Below are 23,621 nucleotides of genomic sequence, written 5' to 3'. Positions count from 1 at the left end.
TTCAATAGCGAAAAAACAAAAAACCCAATTCAAAAAATGGGCAAAGGACCTCAATAGACATTTCTTCAAAAAAGACATTCAAAAGTAGGTAACAGGTATTAGAAAAAATGTTCAATATCACTAATCACCAGGGAAATGCAAACCAAAATCACAATGAAATATCACCTTACACCTGTTAGGATATCTATTATTAAAAAAACAAGAGAGATAAGTGTTGGCAAGGATGTGAAGAAACTGGAACTCTTGTACATTGTCAGTGAGAATATAAAATGGTGTGGCCTTTATGAAAAACAGTATGAAGATTACTCAAAAAATGTTTAAAAAGAACTAACATTATGATTTAACAATCCCACTTCTGGATATTTATCCAAGAGTTGAAATCAGGATCTCAAAGGGATTTGCACTCCACATTCATTGCAGCATTATTCACAATAGCCAAGAAGCGGGAACAACCTGAATGTTCCTCAACGAATGAACAGATTAAGAAAATGTGGTATGAACATACATTGAAATATTATGTGGCCTTAAAAAAGGAAATCCTGCCATATGCAACAATATGGATAAACCTTGAGGACATTAAGCTAAGTGAAATAAGCCAGTCACAAATGGACAAATACTACATGATTCCACTTAGATGTGGTATGTATCTAAAGTGGCAAGCTTGTAGAAATAGAGAAAAGAATAGTGTTTCTCAGAGACTGGAAGTAGGAGGAAATGAGGAGTTGCTATTCAATGGATATAAAGTCTCAGTTACGCAAAATAAATAAGATCTAGAGATCTAATATATAACATGTGCCTATAGTTAAGTGTGTATTGTACAATTAAAAAGTTAAGAGAGTAGATCTCATGTTAAATGTACTTACTAAAAAAGAGAAAAAATGTAACAAGGATAGACCAAAATAAAGACATTTTAAAAATAAATACTCAGTTTATCACAAGTATAACTCATCTGCTTCAAGAAAATTATTGAAGAAAACAAACAACTTAGTAAGCAACTGATATGGTTTGGCTGTGTCCCCATCCAAATCTCATCAACAACTGTAATCCAAATTTTAATTCCCATGTGTCGAGGGAGGGACCTGGTAGGAGGTGACTGGATCATGAGAGCAGTTCCCCCATGCTGTTCTCATGATACTGAGTGAGTTCTCATGGGATCTGATGATTTTATAAGGCAGTTTTCCCTGCTCTTACATACTCTCTCTCTCTCCTGCCACCATGTAAGACGTACCTGCTTCCCCTTCCACCATGATGGTAAGTTTCCTGAGGCCTCCCCAGCCATGCAGAACTGTGAGTCAATTAAACCTCTTTCCTTTATAAATTACCCAGTCTTGGGTATTTCTTTACAGCACTGTGAAAATGGACTGATACAGCAACTAATTCAGTCTAACTCACTGCTTCAATAAAATTATTGAACTGAACTAAATAACTTATTAAGCAACTGGAGGTACACAAAGAAAGAATTAGACTCTAGGTAACCTTTCCTTCTTAAAACACAACTAATAATGGCTACCACTGGCCAGAGAAACATAAGAAAATATGTCTCAGTGAAATACTTTGGTCCTAGAACATTTTTTGAGACAGTAAACTATGATAATGGAAAGACTACAGGTTTTAGAACCAGAAATATCTGGGTTCAAAATACTAATTATTTTATTTATTAACAGTCATTTATAGGACACCACATACTAGGCACTGTTTTAAGTGTATTACAAATATTAACACATTATATTAACTCATTTAATCCTCATAATAACCTCATGAGGTAAATATTGGTAGGACCCTCACTTTACACATTAGATGAAGAAACCAAGATCCACAGTGACTACATAACTTGACAAAGCTCAAACAGCTAGTTAAGTGACAGAGCCATAATTTGAAACCAAGTAGTCTGGAGACAGAGTTTTTGCCCCTAGGTCAATAATTTAGTCTCTAGGAGTCTCAGATTCATCTGTAAAACTAAATTAAAGCAGTGAATTATCAAGTTAAAATGTGATAATTCTTGCAAAGCAGCCAGTCTAGGACTCAGAACATAGTGGACACTATTTCTATCCTTCCTTTCCCCTGGTGAGCAACCAGAGGCCTATGGTAATTGCGAGATGCTATGTTTGGTCCTAAGTGATGATGTCATGAATTTACAAGAAGATTCTAGTACAATCCAGAGAATATAAATGTATATGAATATGCATTAATGCACATATTGAGAAAGAATTTGCTACTATTAAATTATAAACTCAGTGGGACATATTCATAAAGAATACAGTAGTATAAAAATTGTTCTTATAATTTCACCATTTCCCAATGCCAAAACAATACTAGAGAAATATGTATAAATAGATCTAGACCAAGTAAAAGCCTAACTGTACCGTTACCTGTAGCCAACGTTTTCACTAGAAATGCAAAGATGAAAAGTATCTCTGAATTTTGCTGTCTGTATTCACTAGACGCTCCAACAAAGCTCCTCTTAGCCATCACCCCCTTCCAAAAGTAAATCCTAACACTGAATGAATCTGAATCTTCTTTTAGGAAACCATTAACACCCTATACTTGTCCCAGTCATTGTAGCATCCTCTCCTGTATTCCACATAGACATGTGATAGGTAAAATAATCATCTGAGACAAAGGATTGTGGCCGGGGGAGTTGGGCTCCTACAGCTAGCAAAATACACTAAGGCTGTTATAAGATTTAAAGGGACCAAAACAGATATAAAAATGATCATTATTTTAGAGGCAATACTGCAGAAAACCAAAACTGTTTCCAGCAGGCAAATATAAGATGGAAAGCTCCCTCTCAGAAACTAATCTATCTCCACTTTGGGAGGCAGAAACCTTACTGTCTGTGAGAGCTTTGGCAAGTTACTTAACTCCTCCATCCCTCAGGTTTACCCATACCTCACAGGGTTGTTACGAAGATCAAAAGAATGAACACATGTAATACACTCAGGACAGTGCCCAGCACATTAAGAATGTTACTGAAGCCGGGTGTGGTGCCTCACGCCTGTAATCCCAGCACTTTGGGAGGCCGAGGCGGCCGGATCACGAGGTCAGAAAATCGAGACCATCCTGGCTAACACGGTGAAACCCTGTCTCTACTAAAAATACAAAAAATTAGCCGTGCGTGGTGGCAAGCGCCTGTAGTCCCAGCTACTCAGGAGGCTGAGGCAGGAGAATGGCATAAACCCGGGAGGCGGAGCTTGCAGTGAGCCCAGATCGAGCCACTGCACTCCAGCCTGGGCTACACAGCAAGACTCTGTCTCAAAAAAATAAATAAAATAAAATAAAATAAAATAAAATGTTATTGATTATTATACACTACCATCATTATTGTCATCATCTACCAGAAACTAGTTCATTTCAGTCTCACATACTTCCATAGGTTCATCATTTTCCAATATTGCTGATGACAGCACTTCTTAAAGCTCATTTTATTTTGTAACCCACTTATTCTCTAAACAACATTTTTCTAGTCAATAATTTAAAATTGCTCTTTTCCAACTAAATGCAACATAATCTTGAGGTAATTTCAGCTAAGCCATTCGCAGTATTTGCCAATCCCTCACACTAAGAGAAAATTTATCAAAAATACTTCACGTGCTCCAACATAGAAATGAAAGACATATGTTGGTCATTTAATCTTGATTTTTTTGCCCAATTTTCTGCATCTTTTGATTGCCAGCATGTCAGTTCACCAATCAATAAATTAAATTTTGATAAATTTTCATGTTACTTTTTTCCCTCTATCTTAGGTAAAGTTTTATCATAAGACTTAACGGCTCAAATCATAGCAATGAAAAATCAGATGAATACACACAGCCTATCTCATTTATCTGGGTGATAAAATTAAGTTCAAAATAATGTATGCATTATGAAAGTTACTTTACAACATACCTATTAAATAAGATGGTCTCCTTACTGATTCTTCTCTTTCTTAAAAGAATCATTAAGCAAAGAACCTAAAACAGTAACCCAAATAAAACACAAAGATAGTCTGCTGTGATGAAAGCTCAGAATACTAACCTGAAAAACAAGAACTAAGGGTCTTCCTACTAACTAGGTATAGGTTATTAGATAAATCACTTCACATCTTTGGATTCTGGTTTTCTTATCTGTAAAATGAGAAGGTAGATTAAATTAGCTCCAATTTTCCTTCCTGCTCTAAAAGTCTACGATTCTACAAGGTACTATTTTAAATAAAGTTTAGAATTTGAAATTTTCTCATTTCTGTGATGAAAAGTAGATTTTGCTTATTACCTAATGCCCTCACTAGATGGTGCTATTGGCACAGTTATCTCAGGTTACTTGAGGAAACTAGCAGGCCGTGTTTCCCAAATGGGCCACTTAACAGGCTTTGGGGATTACTCCCAGTGACTGCTTTCCAAGCCACCATAGGATATTTATTATCCCCACTCCCCTCCCATTAAACATCAATAATTCCCCCCACTTCCCCAATAACTGTGACAATCAGAAACAATCATACACAATGTCATCCAAGAAAGCTACCCCATCCCAGTTCAGAACCACCAAAAGAAACTCAGTTTTCCAAACTTAAGAAACTGTTATGAAAAAATTAAAACTGACAGTTTTGTTGCTTGTGAAATTTTTAAAAAGTCATTTCCATAATGACTGTAAAGTGTCAAAAGTTCTTTACAGTGACAAATGAATATTCATATCCCAAAAAATCAAATACTTAACAGGACATCTTTTGTCAGCTGATGACTGAACAGCTTGCTATTCTATGCTTAATTCACATGTTGGTCCTACCAGTCATTACTAATTCTATATTAATCATTCTGATAATTTATATAATGATAAATTAAATGCCTTCCAAATGAAAAATTAAAAGAACGCCTATAAAAATGTAAATATGCACAATAAAATCACTCATAGCCAAGAGCAGAGGAGCAGCAGAGAACCCCAGGGAAAGTAGGCTGCCTACTTTGAAAGAGGCTTCATGAGTAACATCATTTTTGTGAATTTTGCATATTGAAATCTCATAAATCCAATGGGACTACACATGACCAATAGAACCATCTCTCAGAAATAGTTCCCATTAACCAAGCTCACAAGATTGACATAAAATCAGAATGCAAACTTCTTAATTTACAGAGATAACTACAGCTGCCCAAACCAGCAAGAGCACAAGCATCTACGTCCTTGGGTCAGCATTTTCTCTCCCTTTTAGGCATGTTACACAGGAAGCCAGGCTATAATCAAAAGGTTGCCTAGGAAGGAGAGAATGAGGAAAAGGAGGATTATGTTGACATGATTTGAATGCTACAATGGCAAGAAGTCAAGGGAGCCCGATGCATCAGGGTCCAAAAAAAAGATACAAGCCACAAAGAAGAATCAAGTCCAGGAGGCGGTTCCAAGATGGCCAAATAGGAACAGCTCCAGTCCACAGCTCCCAGGGCAAGCTACGCAGAAGATGGGTGATTTCTGCATTTCCAACTGAGGTACCGGGTTCATCTCACTGGGGCTTGTTGGACAGTGGGTGCAGGACAGTGGGTGCAGCGCACTGAGCATAAGCCGAAGCAGGCGAGGCATCGCCTCACCCAGGAAGCGCAAGGGGTCAGTCAGGGAATTCCCTTTCCTAGCCAAGCGAAACTGTGACAGACTGCACCTGGAAACTCGGATCATTCCCACCCTAATACTGCGTTTTTGCAAGGGTCTTAGCAAAGGGCATACCAGGAGATTATATCCTGCGTCTGGCTCAGAGGGTCCCACACCCACAGAGCCTGGCTCATTGCTAGCACAGCAGTCTGACATCAAACTGCAAGGCAGCAGCCAGGCTGGGGGAGGGGCGCCTGCCATTGCTGAGGCTTGAGTAGGTAAACAAAGCAGCTGGGAAGCTCCAACTGGGTGGAGCCCACCACAGCTCAAGGAGGCCTGCCTGCCTCTGTAGACTCCACCTCTGGGGGCAGGGCATAGCCAAACAAAAGACAGCAGAAACCTCTGCAGACTTAAATGTCTCTGTCTGACAGCTTTTAAGAGAGTAGTGGTTCTCCCAGAACGGAGTTTGAGATCTGAGAACGGACAGACTGCCTCCTGAAGAGGGTCCCTGACCCCCAAGTAGCCTAACTGGGAGGTACCCACCAGTAGGGGCAGACTGACACCTCACACGGGCAGGTACCCCTCGGAGACGAAACTTTCAGAGGAATAATCAGGCAGCGACATTTGCTGTTCAGCAATATTTGCTGTTCTGCAGCCTCTGCTGCTGATACCCAGGCAAACAGGGTCTGGAGTGGACCTCCAACAAACTCCAACAGACCTGCAGCTGAGGGTCCTGACTGTTAGAAGGAAATCTAACAAAGAGAAAGGACATCCACACCAAAACCCCATCTGTATGTCACCATCATCAAAGACCAAAGGTAGATAAAACCGCAAAGATGGGGAAAAAACAGAGCAGAAAAGCTGAAAATTCTAAAAATCAGAGCGCCTCTCCCCCTCCAAAGGAACGCAGCTCCTTGCCAGCAACGGAACAAAGCTGAACGGAGAATGACTTTGACAAGTTGAGAGAAGAAGGCTTCAGACGATCAAACTTCTTCAAACTCAAGGATGAAGTTCAAAACCATCGCAAAGAAGCTAAAAACCTTGAATAAAGATTAGATGAATGGCTAACTAGAAGAACCAATGTAGAGAAGTCCTTAAATGACCTGATGGAGCTGAAAACCATGGCACGAGAACTACGTGACAAATGCACAAGCTTCAGTAGCCGATTCGATCAATGGGAAGAAAGGGTATCAGTGATTGAAGATGAAATGAATGAAATGAAGCGAGAAGAGAAGTTTAGAGAAAAAAGAGTAAAAAGAAACAAACAAAGCCTCCAAGAAATATGGGACTATGTGAAAACACCAAATCTACATCTGATTGGTGTACCTGAAAGTGATAGGCAGAATGGAACCAAGTTGGAAAACACTCTGCAGGATATTATCCTGGAGAACTTCCCCAACCTAGCAAGGCAGGCCAACATTCAAATTCAGGAAACACAGAGAACACCACAAAGATACTCCTCGAGAAGAGCAATTCCAAGACACATAATTGTCAGATTCACCAAAGTTGAAATGAAGGAAAAAATGTTAAGGGCAGCCAGAGAGAAAGGTTGGATTACCCACAAAGGGTATCAGACTAACAGCAGATCTCTCGGCAGAAACTCTACCAGCCAGAAGAGAGTGGGGGCCAATATTCAACATTCTTAAAGAAAAGAATTTCAACACAGAATTTCATGTCCAGCCAAACTAAGCTTCATAAGTGAAGGAGAAATAAAATCCTTTACAGACAAGCAAATGCTGAGAGATTTTGTCACCATAAAGCCTGCCCTATAAGAGCTCCTGAAGGAAGCACTAAACATGGAAAGGAACGACTGGTACCAGTCACTGCAAAAACATGCCAAACTGTAAAGACCATTGATGCTAGGAAGAAACTGCATCAACTAACAAGCAAAATAACCAGCTAACATCATAATGACAGGATCAAATTCACACGTAACAATATTAACCTTAAATATAAATGGGCTAAATGCTCCAATTAAAAGACACAGACTGGGAAATTGGATAAAGAGTCAAGACCCATCACTGTGCTGTATTCAGGAGACCCATCTTACATGCAGAGACACACATAGGCTCAAAATAAAGGGATGGAGGAAGATCTACCAAGCAAATGGAAAACAAAAATAAGGCAGGGGTTGCAATCCTAGTCTCTGATAAAATAGACTTTAAACCAACAAAGATCAAAAGAGACAAAGAAGGCCATTACATAATGGTAAACGGATCATTTCAACAAGAAGAGCTAACTATCCTAAATATATATGCACCCAATACAGGAACACCCAGATTCCTGAAGCAAATCCTTAGAGACCTACAAAGAGACTTAGACTCCCACACAATAATAATGGGAGACTTTAACACCCCACTGTCAACATTAGAGAGATCAATAAGACAGAAAGTTAATAAGGATATCCAGGAATTGAACTCAGCTCTGCACCAAGCAGACCTAACAGACATCTACGGAACTCTCCACCCCAAATCAACAGAATATACATTATTCTCAGCACCACATCACACTTATTCCAAAATTGACCACATAGTTAGAAGTAAAGCACTCCTCAGAAAATGGAAAAGAACAGAAATTATAACAAACTGTCTCTCAGACCACAGTGCAATCAAAGTAGAACTCAGGATTAAGAAACTCAATCAAAACTGCTCAACTACTTGGAAACTGAACAACCTGCTCCTGAATGACTAATGGGTACATAACGAAATGAAGGCAGAAATAAAGATGTTCTTTGAAACCAATGAGAACAAAGACACAACATACCAGAATCTCTGGGACACATTTAAGGCAGCATGTAGAGGGAAATTTATAGCATTAAATACCCACGAGAGAAAGGAGGAAAGATCTAAAATTGACACCTTAACATCACAATTGAAAGCACTGGAGAAGCAAGAGCAAACACATTCAAAAGCTAACAGAAGGCAAGAAATAACTAAGAACAGAGCAGAACTGAAGGAGATAGAGACACAAAAAACCCTTCAAAAAAAATCAATGAATCCAGGAGCTGCTTTTTTGAAAAGATCAACAAAACTGATAGACCACTAGCAAGACTAATAAAGAAGAAAAGAGAGAAGAATCAAATAGATGTAGCAAAAAAATGATAAAGGGGATATCACCACTGATCCCACAGAAATACAAACTGCCATCAGAGAATACTATAAACACCTCTATGCAAATAAACTAGAAAATCTAGAAAAAATGGATAAATTCCTGGACACATACACCCTCCCAAGACTAAACCAGGAAGAAGTTGAATCTCTGAATAGACCAATGACAGGCTCTGAAATTGAGGCAACAATTCATAGTTCACCAACCAAAAAAAGTCCAGGACCAGATGGATTCACAGCCAAATTCAACCAGAGGTACAAGGAGGAGCTGATACCATTCCTTCTGAAACTATTCCAATCAATAGAAAAAGAGGGAATCCTCCCTAACTCATTTTACGAGGCCAACATCATCCTGATACCAAAGCCTGGCAGAGACACAACAAAAAAAGAGAATTTTAGACCAATATCCCTGATGAACATTGATGCAAAAATCCTCAATAAAATACTGGCAAACCAAATCCGGCAGCACATCAAAAAGCTTATCCACCATGATCAAGTGGGCTTCATCCCTGGGATGCAAGGCTGGTTCAACATATGCAAATCAATAAACATAATCCAGCATATAAACAGAACCAAAGACAAAAACCACATGATTATCTCAATAGACACAGAAAAGGCCTTTGACAAAATTCAACAGCCCTTCATGCTAAAAACTCACAATAAATTAGGTATTGATGGGACATATCTCAAAATCATAAGAGCTATTTATGACAAACTCACAGATAAAATCATACTGAATGGGCAAAAACTGGAAGCATTCTCTTTGAAAACTGGCACAAGACAGGGATGCCCTCTCTCACCACTCCTATTCAACATAGTGTTGCAAGTTCTGGCCAGGGCAATCAGGCAGGAGAAAGAAATAAAGGGTATTCAATTAGGAAAAGAGGATGTCAAATTGTCCCTGTTTGCAGATGACATGACTGTATATCTAGAAAACCCCATTGTCTCAAACCAAAATCTCCTTAAGCTGATAAGCAACTTCAGCAAAGTCTCAGGATATAAAATCAATGTGCAAAAATCACAAGCATTCTTATACACCAATAACAGACAAACAGAGGGCCAAATCATGAGTGAACTCCCATTCACAATTGCTTCAAAGAGAATAAAATACCTGTGAATTCAACTTACAAGGGATGTGAAGGACCTCTTCAAGGAGAATTACAAACCACTGCTCAATGAAATAAAAGAGGACACAAACAAATGGAAGAACATACCATGCTCATGGATAGGAAGAATCAATGTCATGAAAAGGGCCATACTGCCCAAGGTACTTTATAGATTCAGTGCCATCGCCATCAAGCTACCAATGACTTTCTTCACTGAATTGGAAAAAACTACTTTAAAGTTCATATGGAACCAAAAGACAGCCCGCATTGCCAAGACAGTCCTAAGCCAAAAGAACAAAGCTGGAGGCATCATGCTACCTGACTTAAAACTATATTACAAGGCTACAGTAACCAAAACAGCATGGTACTGGTACCAAAACAGAGATATAGACCAATGGAACAGAACAGAGCTCTCAGAAATAATACCACACATCTACAACCATCTGATCTTTGACAAACCTGACAAAAACAAGAGATGGGGAAAGGATTCCCTATTTAATAAATGGTGCTGGGAACACTGGCTAGCCATAAGTAGAAAGCTGAAACTGGATCCCTTCCTTACACCTTATACAAAAATTAATTCAAGAGGGATTAAATACTTAAATGTTAGACCTAAAGCCATAAAAATCCTAGAAGAAAACCTAGGCAATACCATTCAGGACATAGGCATGGGTAAGGACTTCATGTCTAAAACACCAAAAGCAATGGCAACAAAAGCCAAAATTGACAAATGGGATCTAATTAAACTCAAGAGCTTCTGCACAGCAAAATAAACTATCATCAGAGTGAACAGGCAACCTACAGAATGGGAGAAAATGTTTTGCAATCTACTCATCTGACAAAGGGCTAATATCCAGAATCTACAAAGAACTTAAACAAATTTACATGAAAAAAACAAACAACCCCATCAAAAAGTGGGCAAAGGATATGAACAGACACTTCTCAAAAGAAGACATTTATGCAGCCAAGAGACACATGAAAAAATGCTCATCATCACTGGCCATCAGAGAAATGCAAATCAAAACCACAATGAGATACCATCTCACACCAGTTAGAATGGTGATCATTAAAAAGTCAGGAAACAACAGGTGCTGCAGAGGATGTGGAGAAATAGGAACAATTTTACACTGTTGGTGGGACTGTAAACTAGTTCAATCATTGTGGAAGACAGTGTGGCAATTCCTCAAGGATCTAGAACTAGAAATACCATTTGACCCAGCCATCCCATTACTGGGTATATACCCAAAGGATTATAAATCATGCTGCTATAAACAGGATTATAAACACAAGCACACTTATGTTTACAGTGGCACTATTCACAACAGTAAATACTTGGAACCAACCCAAATGTCCATCAATGGTAGACTAGATTAAGAAAATGTGGCACATACACACCATGGAATACTACGCAGCCATAAAAAAGGATGAGTTAACGTACTTTGTAGGGACATGGATAAAGCTGGAAACCATCATTGTCAGCAAACTATCGCAAGGACAAAAAACCAAACACCGCATGTTCTCACTTACAGATGGGAATTAAATAGTGAGAACACTTGGACACAGGAAGGGGAACATCACAAAACGGGGCCTGTCGTGGGGCTGGGGAAGGGGGGAGGGATAGCATGAGGAGATATACCTAATGTAAATGATGAGTTTTGGGTGCAGCACACCAACATGGCACATGTATACATATGTAACAAACCTGCACGTTGTGCACATGTACCCTAGAACTTAAAGTATAACAGTATTAAAAAAAAAAAAAAAAGAATCAAGTCCAGGATACCCAAAATAACCCTTTGATGGAAGTACTATTATTATTCTCACTATTCAGACTATAAAACAGATTTGAATAGGTTAAGTGATTTGCTACAGTCATGTGGAGGAGACAAGAGCTCAAACACACATCTGGACTACTGAACCCAAAGTCCTGACCCCTATGCTACACAAGGTGTAAAATCCTTAAAATTACTAATAAAGAAGTTTCTGCCTACCCTTCAGTTTTATCTGTTGCCATTGGTGCTCCTGAACTCTGCTGACATGTTAATGATAATAAATTTTCAATTCCTGGAATAAGCCATTGTTTCTCTTGCCTTTGAAGACACCATGCCAAACATTACACCTATCAATATCATCAGGATAATTACTATTTATCTTTTGGATCTCCATTTTAACTATTTCTTTCTCAGTCTAATCCCAAGACTAAGTTTTCCTGATCCCTCAAGTTACATCTCTGCTATATTCTCCCACAGAATGAATGTTTCCTGTATCTCCAATTCATAATACTTCAAACTTTGTTAAAATTATTAAATTACTGTCTCTTGAATTCTAATGTCCATGAAGATATTATATGTCCCCATAATCTGGAAATTAATTACATTCAATTAATAAATGAAAATCATCATAATGGATCAGAGAAGAGCTAGCACCTAGGTCTGTAAGATCAAACTGTCTTTTGATTGTATTAACGTTAAATGTCAATCCGAAGTGGGGGACTGGTCAGGTGAGAAAGGGAAGTCTGGAGGAAAATTCTGGTCAATGTCTTCTTAAAGTCTTATCTGAAGAAAGTGAGTATCAGGACAGGCACAGTGGCTCATGCCTGTAATCCCAGTACTTCGGGAGGCCAAGGAGGGTGGATAATCTGAGGTCAGGAGTTCGAGACCAGCCTGACCAACATGGAGAAACCCCATCTCAACTAAAAGTACAAAATTTGCCAGGCATATGCCTGTAATCCCAGCTACTCAGGAGGCTGACACAGCCACAGAATGAAAGAAAATATTTGCAACACCCCTGTCTGGCAAAGAACTTGCACCTAGCACGTATATGAAAAACTCTTACAACTCAAGAATAAGAACACAAACTTCTTTGCCCAATTTGAAAATGGGAAATATATCTGAGAAGATAATTCACAAAGGAATATAAATGAAGCGCCAACAGACACATAAAAATGTTCCACATTACATAAATAATTATAAATAAGAAATGCAAATATATATATTTATTGGGAAAAGGGAGACCAGAAGAAAAAACACGTGTAGGGAGAAAGTAAGAATTTAATATTGAACATACTGGGTTTGAGACAATGTATTTGTGAAATAAAGAGGAGATAGCAGACAGTCATTTTAAGATAAATGATTTATCCACATCCTCTCTAGCACCTGTTGTTTCCTGACCTTTTATTTTTTTGAGACAGAGTCTCACTCAGTCGTCCAGGCTGGAGTGCAGTGGCACGATCTCGGCTCACTGCAAGCTCTGCCTCCCGGGTTCACGTCATTCTCCTGCCTCAGCCTCCTGAGTAGCTGGGACTACAGCCGGCTAATTTTTTTTTGTATTTTTAGTAGAGACGGGGTTTCACCGTGTTGGCCAGGATGGTCTCGATCTCCTGACCTCGTGATCCGCCCGTCTTGGCCTCCCAAAGTGCTGGAATTACAGGCGTGAGCCACCGCGCCCAGCCTGTTTCCTGACTTTTTAATTATCGCCATTCTAACTGGTGTGAGATGGTATCTCATTGTGGTTTTGATTTGCATTTCTCTGATGGCCAGTGGTGATGAGCATTTTTTCATGTGTCTGTTGGCTGTATGAATGTCTTCTTTTGAGAAGAGTCTCTTCGTATCCTTTGCCCACTTTTTGATGGGGTTGTTTCATTTTTTTCTTGTAAATTTGTTTAAGTTCTTTGTAGATTCTGGATATTAGCCCTTTATCGGATGGGTAGATTATAAAAATTTTCTCCCATTCTGTAGGTTGCCTCTTTTATTTCACTGAGCAGTGGTTTGTAGTTCTCCTTGAAGAGGTACTTCGCATCCCTTGTAAGCCAGATTCCTAGGTATTTTATTCTCTTTGTAGCAATTGTGAATGGGAGTTCACTCATGATTTGGCCCTATTTGTCTGTTATTGGTGTACAGGAACACTTTTACACTTTTGGTGGGACTGTAAACTAGTTCAACCATGTGGAAGACAGTGTGGAAATTCCTCAAGGATCTAGAACTAGAAATACCATTTGACCCAGCCATCCCATTACTGGGTATATACCCAAAGGATTATATATCTTGCTGCTATAAACAGGATTATAAACACATGCACACTTATGTTTATAGTGGCACTATTCACAATAGCAAAGACTTGGAACCAACCCAAATGTCCATCAATGGTAGACTGGATTAAGAAAATGTGGCACATATACACATGGAATACTATGTAGCCATAAAAAAGGATGAGTTAATGTCCTTTGTAGGGACACGGATGAAGCTGGAAACTATCATTCTCAGCAAACTATCACAAGGACAGAAAACCAAACACCACATGTTCTCACTCATAGGTGGGAAATGAACAATGAGAACACATGGACACAGGAAGGGGAACGTCACACACCGGGGCCTGCTGTGGGGTGCCGGGGGGGAGGGATAGCATTAGGAGATATACCTAATGTAAATGAGTTAATGGGTGCAGTGCACAAACATGGCACACGTACACATATGTAACAAACATGCACATTGTGTACATGTACCCTAGAACTTAAAGTATAATAATTTTAAAAATAAGAAAATTTTTTTAAAAAGACGAATGATTAAAAGACAGAAGCTCTAAGAATTTTAATTGTATTAAGTGTATGAGATAGGTCCAAGTACTGTTCCTATCCTACAGATGACAAAAGTTGAGGCACAAAAACAATAAATAACTTGATCATAATCACACAGCTAGTACTCTCTCTGGCAAAGCAGATTCTCAAACTTAGGCAGTATAGTTCCAGAGTTAATGCATTATATCTACACTTATCGCTCGCTTCTTCGGCAACTGGTTGATTACCCCACACTACAGAGATCCCAGATTTAGTATTTGACATCCAAGAAAGAAAGGTTGAGGTATAAGGGTCATAACAGAGAATTTTTAAAAGTCTCCACAATTAATGGGAAAACCCTACTCCCTTTCCCACTGCCAATCCTCAAACAATGACAAGCTAGTTTTTTTGCTTGTTTTTTATTTTTTATTTTTGTGGGCACTTGCTAGGTTATATATTTATGGGTTACATGAGATATTCTGATACAGGCATGAAATGTATAGTAATCATATCAGGGTAAATGGGGTATATCCAATAGCCAGTTTTTACAGGATTCATCTGCAGACACTTGAATGACCACAGAGAAAAGGCCGATATATATTCTATGGGAAGGTTCCCCAAAGAAAGAGCTAGATCGCTATCCTATCATCTTACAGTAGAGCTCATCATCCCAGCCTATGCAAACTCAGCTCAGGCTCTGAATGAGTGAAGAGATCTGCTATGCTCTAAGTGACCACTTAGCACAGAGAATCCCTCTGATGGAAAAAAAACATATCATTCAAAGCCAAGAGAACTGTTTATATGAAATATCCAGCATTCAATCAAAAATAAGCAACCATGCCAAGAAACAAGACCAAAGGCAAAAACAGACAACAGAAATGGACCCAAAGATAATACAGATATTAGAGTTAACATGAATTTTTTTAAAAAAATGATTAACATATTCAAGAAAATATAAACAAAGAAACATATGACAAAATGGATAATTTCACCAGAGAATTGAAATGTATAAAAGAGAATTAAAGGGATATTCTAGAATGAAAAGACAAAGTAACTGAAATTTAAAACTCAATACGAGTTTAATGTAGAACAAATACAGCTAAAAACAAGATTAATGAACTTCAAGATAGGTAGTAGAAAACATACATTCTGATACATGGACAGACAGAGGTTAAGTGATTAGCCTATTGCATGTTCTCACTCATAAGTGGGAGCTAAACATTGACTACACATGGACACAAGATGGGAACAACAGATACTGGGGACTACTAGAGGGAGGAGGGTAGGAAGGGAGCAAGGGTTGAAAAACCACCTTTTGGGTACTATGCTCACTACCTCAGGGACAGGATCATTTGTACACCAAACCTTAGCAATGTGCAATTTACCCATGTAACAGACCTGCACATGTACCCTGGAACTTAAAAGTTGAAAAAAATAAAAAAAGAGCAAGTCACAGAATGAAAGAAAATATTTGCAAGACACATATCTGACAAAGAACTTGGACCTGGCATGTATATGAAAAACTCCTACAACTCAAGAGTAAGAACATAAACTTCTTTGTCCAATTTGAAAACGGGAAAAAAATATCTGAGAAGATAATTCACAAAGGAATATAAATGAAGCGCCAATAGGCATATAAAAATGTTCCACATTATATAAATAATTATAAATAAGAAACGCAAATTAAACAAATAGACTAACTTTTCCCCAAAAAGGGCAAAGATAAAACCAACAGCAATGTTCTGTTTACAAGAGCTACACACGTAAGAACACAGGAAGTTTGAAAATAAGAGAATATTAAAGATTTACCATGCAAGCACTAACTGAAAGCAAGCTGAAATAACAATACTAAAAGGAAAAAGTGAACATCAGGCAAGAAGTATTACTAAAGACAGAGTGATTTTATTGTGAGAAAAGGATCAATCCACTAGGAAAATCTAACAATCTAACAAGTATGTATACCAAAGATATTTTAAGATGTACAAGGCAAAAATTAATAGCACTGAAAGGAAGAAAAGAAAAATCTACAATCATAATGAAATATTACCAAACGTCTCCTGATAACTACAAAAAAAAAAGGAAAAAAAAATCAGCAAGAATATAGAAGATCTGAAACAACAAAATGAACAAACTTGGCAAAACTGACATTCACAGAACACTGCACCCACAACGGCAGGATCCACTTTTAAGTGCACATCATTTTAACAAAATTGATCACACCCTGAGCCACAAGGCAAGACCCAACAATTTTCAAAGGATTCCAATCATTCAGTGTATTATTCAATCAGAGTGTAACTAAGCTAGAAGTTGAACACAAAAGGTAACGTTAAAATCATCAAATGTTCAAAAACTAAGCAATATACTTCTAATTAACCCATGAGTCAAAGAAGAAACCACAGTGAAAACAAGAATACATTTTAAACTGAAGAAAAAATAACATATCAACCCTTGCAACATAACAAGTAAAGATGCTCTCAGAGGAAAATGTATGGCCTTAAATGTACGTAATAGGGGAAAAAAAGAGTTTAAAATAAATGATGGTAGTATTCATCTTAAGTTAGGGAAAGAATCGCATATGAAACCCAAAAAATGAATGCAGAATAAAATAATGAACACACAAGAAAAAACATGGTAACTAACATAACAGAAAACAAATATAATAGAGAAAATAAGCAAACCCAAAAGACGGTTTTGAAAAGATTGATGAAAGTGATAAAATCTGGCAAAAAAAGACAAGACACAGATTACCAATATTAACAAAGGGGACATTTAAAAGATGCCTGTAAAATACAAGTATCCTTCAGACATTAAAATATAATAAGAGTATATTAAAACAACTTTATGCCAATCATTTTGAAAATTTAAACAAAAATTCCTAGAAAAACTACAAAAACTGAAACAACAGAAAAATCTGAACAGTTCTACATCTATTAAAGAGACCGAATCCATAATTAAAGACAAACTCATAAATAAATCTTTAGGCCTATATGGCTTTACCCAGGAATTCTCCAAACATTTAAAAACTAAATATAGCTAATCTTACAAAAACTCTTCTGGAGAAGAGAAAATGAAGAACACTTCCCTGACCAATTTTATGAGGCCAGCATAACTTTGATTCTAAAACCTGATAGGACATTACAAGAAAAGAAAATTCTAGGCGACTATCTCCTTTGAACATAGAGATAAACATTCTAAACTAAGCATTAAACTAATTCTAGCAATATATTATGGGATAATTGACAAAATGGATTTCCCCAAAATAGCAGCTTAACTTTTTAAAAAATTAATGTAATTTTCCACATTAACAGATTAAAGGAGAAAAATCATATAATCATCTCAATACAGGCAGAAAATGCAAGGGGAGGAAGAGTATCAGGAAGAATAGCTAACGGATCCTGGGCTTAACACCTATGTGATGAGTTGATCTGTGCAGCAAACCACTGTGATACATGTTTATCAATGCTACAAACCTGCACATCTGCACAGGTACCCCGGAACTTAAAAGTTGAAGAAAAAATGCAGAAAATGCATTTGATAAAATTTAATATACATACATAATTTTTTTAAATCTTAGGATATTAGAAATGGAAGAGAAACTCTTTCATTTGATAAAAAGCTTACTACAAATATCATAATGGTGAAATACTGAATGCTTTCTTGCCCCTAAGATCAGGAAGATACAAAGTTGCCCATCACCAACTTTGTACTAAAGTTTTTGGCTATTGCAATAAAGCAAAAATTAAAAAGTACATTTGACCCTTGAACACCACGGAGGTTAAGGGCACTGACCCCTCTGTGCAGTCAAAAATCCACATATAACATTTGACTCCCCCAAAACCTAACTACTAATAGCCTACTGTTGACCTTGCCAGTAACACAGTAAATTAACATGTTTTGTATGTTGTATTATACACTGTATTCTTACAATAAAGCTACAGAAAGGAAAATGTTATTAAGAAAATCATAAAGAAGAGAAAATATGTTTACTATTCATTAAGTGGAAGTGGATCATCATAAATGTCTCCATCCTTGTCTTCACACTGAATAGACTGAGAAGGAAGAGGAGAGTTGGTCTTGCAGTTCCAGGGGTGGCAGCGGCAGAACGGGAGACAGGAGAGGCAGGCACAATCCGTGTAACTTAATGGAAATACTTTGTAATTTCCGTCATAAAATAAGTCAAAAGTAGTCTTGAATAATCAGAATCCTTCTGCTAGATTGTCTAATGTCAATTTGTTTTCTGGCACTACTATGTCTTTTCTACCTGGCACCATTTTGGAAGCACTCATTTCCATTAAGTCATCCTCTGTTAATTCCTCTGACAAGGTGTTTCTTTTAGCTCTTGAATTTCTCTAAGATCCATATCTTGAAACCCTTCACTCCCCACCTTTTTTGCCATATCCACTATCTTTTCATCATTTTCTTGACTGACTCTGTGTGGTCACGCACAACATCTGGACAGTCTGCTTCATCAACAATTTACTATTTCAGGCTTGATGGCTTTTTCTATAACAATGATGGAATCTTCAGTGGTGTAATCCTTACAGACTTTCATGATGTTCTGTGGGGGTTCTCTTCCATAGCAGTAACAACCTTTCCCTAAAGTACCCTGCTGTAATGAGGCTTAAAGGTCCTTATGGCCCTCTGATCTGAGACTCAACTAGAAATGCTGTGTTTGGGGGCAAGTAGACCACTTGGATGCCTTCAGTGTTGAACTCATGGGGTTCTAGGTGGCCAGAGGAATTGAGAATGTAAAAAGAACTGGCAGTCCTTACTGGCAAGATACTTCTTAACTTTAGGAACAAAGCATGGATGGAACCAATCCAGAAAAAGCGTTCTCATTGTGTAGCAGGCCTTTTTGCTATACAACCAAAAGACTGGCAGTTGGTATTTTTTCCTTAGAGGCTCAGGGGTTACCAGCTTTATAGATAAGGAAAGTACTTAGAAATCCAACTCCATTTCCGCAGAATAGTAGAGTTAGCATATTCCTTCTGCCTTAAATCTTGATGCTCACTTCTCTTCCTTACTAATAAATGTCCTTTACGGCATTATCTTTTTTCCAAAATAGCACAGTTTTACCTGCATTAAAAACCGGTCCCAGCAGTTGTTCTTTCTCCTCAATGATTTTCTTAAAGCATCTGGGAACGCATCTGCTGCCTCTTGGTCAGCAGAAGCTGCTTCTCCTGTTATCTTGACATTTTTAAGCCAAATCTCTAAAACTATCAAACCATCCTTTGCTGGCATTAAATTCTCCAGCTTTAGATCTTTCATCTTCCTTTTAAGTTGTAATATAATGACTTTGTGTTTTTTCTTGAATCATATTACAGTCTATAGATATGCCTTTCTTATGGCAATCCTGCACTCACATAAAGGGTGCATCTTCTATACAAGATGAAAGTCTTTTGCAAAAAGTGCAAGGTTTTCATGCTTGCTGGTATAGTTGCACCTATGGCTTCACAAATTTTCTTTTCCTTTTTTCAATGGTCCTTATTCTGGATTCATTTATTTTGAAATGGCAGGCAACCACAGCTACAGACCTCAATCTACAGTATATATCAAGCAACTCAACTTTTTCTTGTAATATCATGAGTTTACTTCTTGGGAACATTTCCAGTATCACTAGCAGCAACTCATACGGGTTTCATGGTATTATTCAAGGTGTTTATAGTATTGTACGAAACACAATGAAAAATATGCAAGAACTGCAAGAGACCATTTATTAAGATACTCAATTTACTGGAAAGAAAGCTGCTCACATGGAGATGATTAGTGTCTAATGGTGTTTTAAGCAGATATTCACAACATTTGAGATCACTGCAATAGCAACAGGAAGTAAATACAAAACTATAAGAGTAGTACAATAGGTATCACAGTTAATTCTATGCAGTTATGATTTAATACTGCATCTTTACATTTGTTTACATTTCTCTCAACTGCAAATGGCACCATGTATGGTCTGTGTAGGCACACGTTTTGATAAATTTTCATAAAAGATTTGTATTTTATGGTAGCAAATTATAACACAGACTAATATCTACATGTATTTTATGCATTTGTGACATATCTTTTTCTTAATTTTTTTCAGTATTTCTAGGCTACGTGGTTCATCTGAGTTTTTCCAAACTGTTGCACATTTCCAAAAAACTTTCCAATACATCTATTGAAAAAAATCCTGCGTATAAGTGGATCTACACAGCTCAAAAACATGCTGTTCAAGAGTCAACTGTATACAGATTGGAAGGGAAGAAATAAAGGTTGTTGGGTACAAGGCCAATTATAAAAATCAATTGGATTTTTATATACAAGCAATTTACTTTAAAAATGACACTATTTATCATGACATCAAACACTTAGCAATAAATCTAACAAAAGATGTGTAATTCCTACATTCAAAAAAATTTCAAAACACCAAGAAAAATTAAACATCAAAACAAATGGGAAAATATATTCATAGACGTGAAGAATCAATACTATAGACACTAGTCAAGTGTCCCCAAATTAATGTAGAAATGCAATGTAATTCCAGTCAAAACCCCATGTGTTTTTCTATGTATGTATAGTTTAATAAGCTGTTTCTAAAATGTATGTAGAAATGCAAAGGTCCAAGGATAGTCAAATCAATTCTGCAGAAAAACAGTGGAGGACAGAAGCTTCAGGTATCAACACTTACTACAAAGTTACAGTGATAATATGATATTGGCTGAAACATAAACAGGCCAATGGAACAGAATAGTGTGTCTAGAAAGAGACCTCATATATACACCCACCTTTATGACAAAGAGACACAGAAGTCTGGTGAAAAAAAGATGACTTTTTTCAATAAACAGTGCCGAGTCTATTAGTTATCCATATGGGAAAAAAAAAAAAAGATGTTGCCCTCCTCCGCATAATATATATTTTAAAAATAGTAAAGTTCCTTAGAAATAAAGCAGGAATAACTTACTGAGATAAACAAAGATTTCCTAACCAGAACACAGAACACACTTAACATATAGGGAAAATTTGACAGACTGTAGTACATTAAAATTAGGAAATTCTTGATACAGCCAATCTGTAGCCCCCTTATTTGGGAACTTATTAGTGTATGCAGTCTGATAATTCACTTAACCATATTTATTTAACATTCAAAGAACTGATTTTGCTTTTGTGAAGGAGTAATACCCTGATTTACAAAATTAAATCCATAAAACTTATGAGGTTCAAATAAAATGATTATAGTTTTAACAACTACCAGAAACATAACAAAGGATCAAATACAATTTGAATTTAATATGTGAAGTGGCATTGTTTTCACTCATTTTTTAAAATGCAGTTTTACTTCTAATCTTAAATGCTACTAATAACACTCAGTTATCACAGGTGATTGAAAATAGCTGCCAGGTGCCCTGTTAAGTAGACAGGAACAAAGTCAACTTAAATAAAAGTAAAGGCCCAGAGCTGCTCTCTATGGCTAGCAAAAAATAAAAAATAAAAAGCCATCTGCTACAACAAAAATAATCTAAATGTCTGTTTGTCTACTGTTTATTTAAATGGTGGAAAATCAGTTTGCTTAGCCAAGATCATAGCTACAACAGGATTAACCTGTCTTCAAGTGGGGGAAACAACTACCTATCATCCTGTTTACTCAAAAAGCCTCCTTACATCAGAGAGGAAAGGGGTAAAATATTGGAGTACTGGAGTAAAATAAAGATAGCATTAGCTTTCCAGAGGCAACAAATGTTAAAAGGCCAGAGGGGATGACACATTACATACTCAAATGTTTTAAAATTTCAATTTATATGTCTATAATAAAAAAATTTACACATGCAAAAAATTATTTCTAATCAAGAACTGACTTTCTTTTAATAGAACCTGATAATTACTATAATTTTATGGATTCTGTCTAAGGCAAAATACAGCTTTAAATATAGAAGGGAATTGAGTATCTTCAGTTATACATTCTTTCAAGGTCCATAATCTTCAAATTTCTAGATTAACAGAAATTGCGTAAAGCGCTAATACAGTCCAACTCTCATTCTCTGCTTATGCCAAGCCTCATTAAAATAACACACATTTATCTTTCACTTTGGGAAGGGCATTATGTATTCTCAACTACTAAACACTTTACCTTTGCAGCAAGCAGTAGTCCAATTTTGTCAGCTTCAGCCTCCAATTTTCTGCTGTATGGTCTATTAAACATATACTAAGAAGAAACAGGACAGAAAAGCTCCATTAAGACAATTTTTTCATGACAAAAGGAGTAACAAAGAGAAGTTTTTTTTTTTTATTTTAAAGTTTCATGGAGTATCTAGGATAAAATTCCTATACTGTCTACTAACATTAAAATAACTCCATAATATAAAATATAAACACAGCCTTTATTTCCCTGATTAGAAATTAATACTTTAAAAACATGGTAAGAATAGAAGTCATGCCTATAAATTTCTTGACAGTCTCTAGTATGAGGAATTTACTTCTATTTTTCCAATTATAGTCTCCACCTACTGAGTACAGGATTCACTAAGAAAGCTTATTGATGAAGGCTTTTAATATGGCCAAGGAACATTATGACCTTGAGTTTTAAAAGAAAATCAAGAAAACGTAGGTATATAATATCCAATGACACTACTAGACAATTTATTTCAGTAAGAAAATTAACCATATAGCAGAATGTTCTTTCTTTGATAAATTATCTTAATTTCCTTTTTCTTTTCTAAGTATTGATTCGTTGGGAAAATGAAATTTTCTTCTGACTTCAATAAAAAACACACGTAGATATAGTAACTTTAATTTTCCTAATTACTTGTATTTATGTGAACGCTTTCCAGTTAAATTCTAATTTTCAGTAAGTACTAAAACTTTGTAGGAGATGAATCAATAGGCAGGACTCTTGAGAAAAGAGCTATTAATTGGGGAAGCAATCTTTCAAAGGTAGCCACATGTCTGTGATGGCCTGAAATAATACAATAAATCTGATATACAGTGTGTGACCATTAGAAATGACTTCCTTCCTTTTCAATCAGTTTTAGGTCGATGATGTATATCATATAGTGCCTTCACTCTCCATGAGCAGGCTGCATGTGCCTCCATCAAGTCTACTGATAGCATAAGGATTTAAGACGTTGGCTTTAAAAAGACAGAAACTTAAGTTCAAGTCCAAATGCTGTTAACTTATTGTTAACCCGGAGCTAATTGTTTAACCCTACTAAACCCAGGAGTATCATATGTAAAATGAAATGAGTAACAGTGCCAAGCTCACAGAGCTGCAGAGGGGATTAAATGAACAAAAATAATAGCTCATATTTATTGAGTCCTTATTTGTGCCAGGTATTG

At 36.9% G+C, this 23,621-nt stretch overlaps 1 protein-coding gene across 6 annotated transcripts in view; it reads right to left on the bottom strand.

Moving 5' to 3' along the window:
- The window catches only part of LOC105495140 (OMA1 zinc metallopeptidase), a 161,941-nt gene that overhangs the window by 119,392 nt on the left and 18,928 nt on the right, over positions 1–23,621 (bottom strand). For all 6 annotated transcript variants that reach the window (XR_011620352.1, XM_011764387.2, XM_071092426.1 and 3 more), the window contains one exon: positions 22,417–22,491. Coding sequence is in view for 5 of the 6 variants with exons in the window: in XM_011764387.2 (XP_011762689.1) it covers positions 22,417–22,491 (75 nt within the window). In the remaining variant the exon portion in view is untranslated. The remainder of the gene's footprint in view (positions 1–22,416; positions 22,492–23,621) is intronic.

This window comes from Macaca nemestrina, chromosome 1, assembly GCF_043159975.1.
Source record: "Macaca nemestrina isolate mMacNem1 chromosome 1, mMacNem.hap1, whole genome shotgun sequence".
NCBI classification, from domain to species: domain Eukaryota; kingdom Metazoa; phylum Chordata; class Mammalia; order Primates; family Cercopithecidae; genus Macaca; species Macaca nemestrina.
Note: the sequence above shows the minus strand (reverse complement) of the source record. Positions and strands in the feature narration are given on the sequence as shown.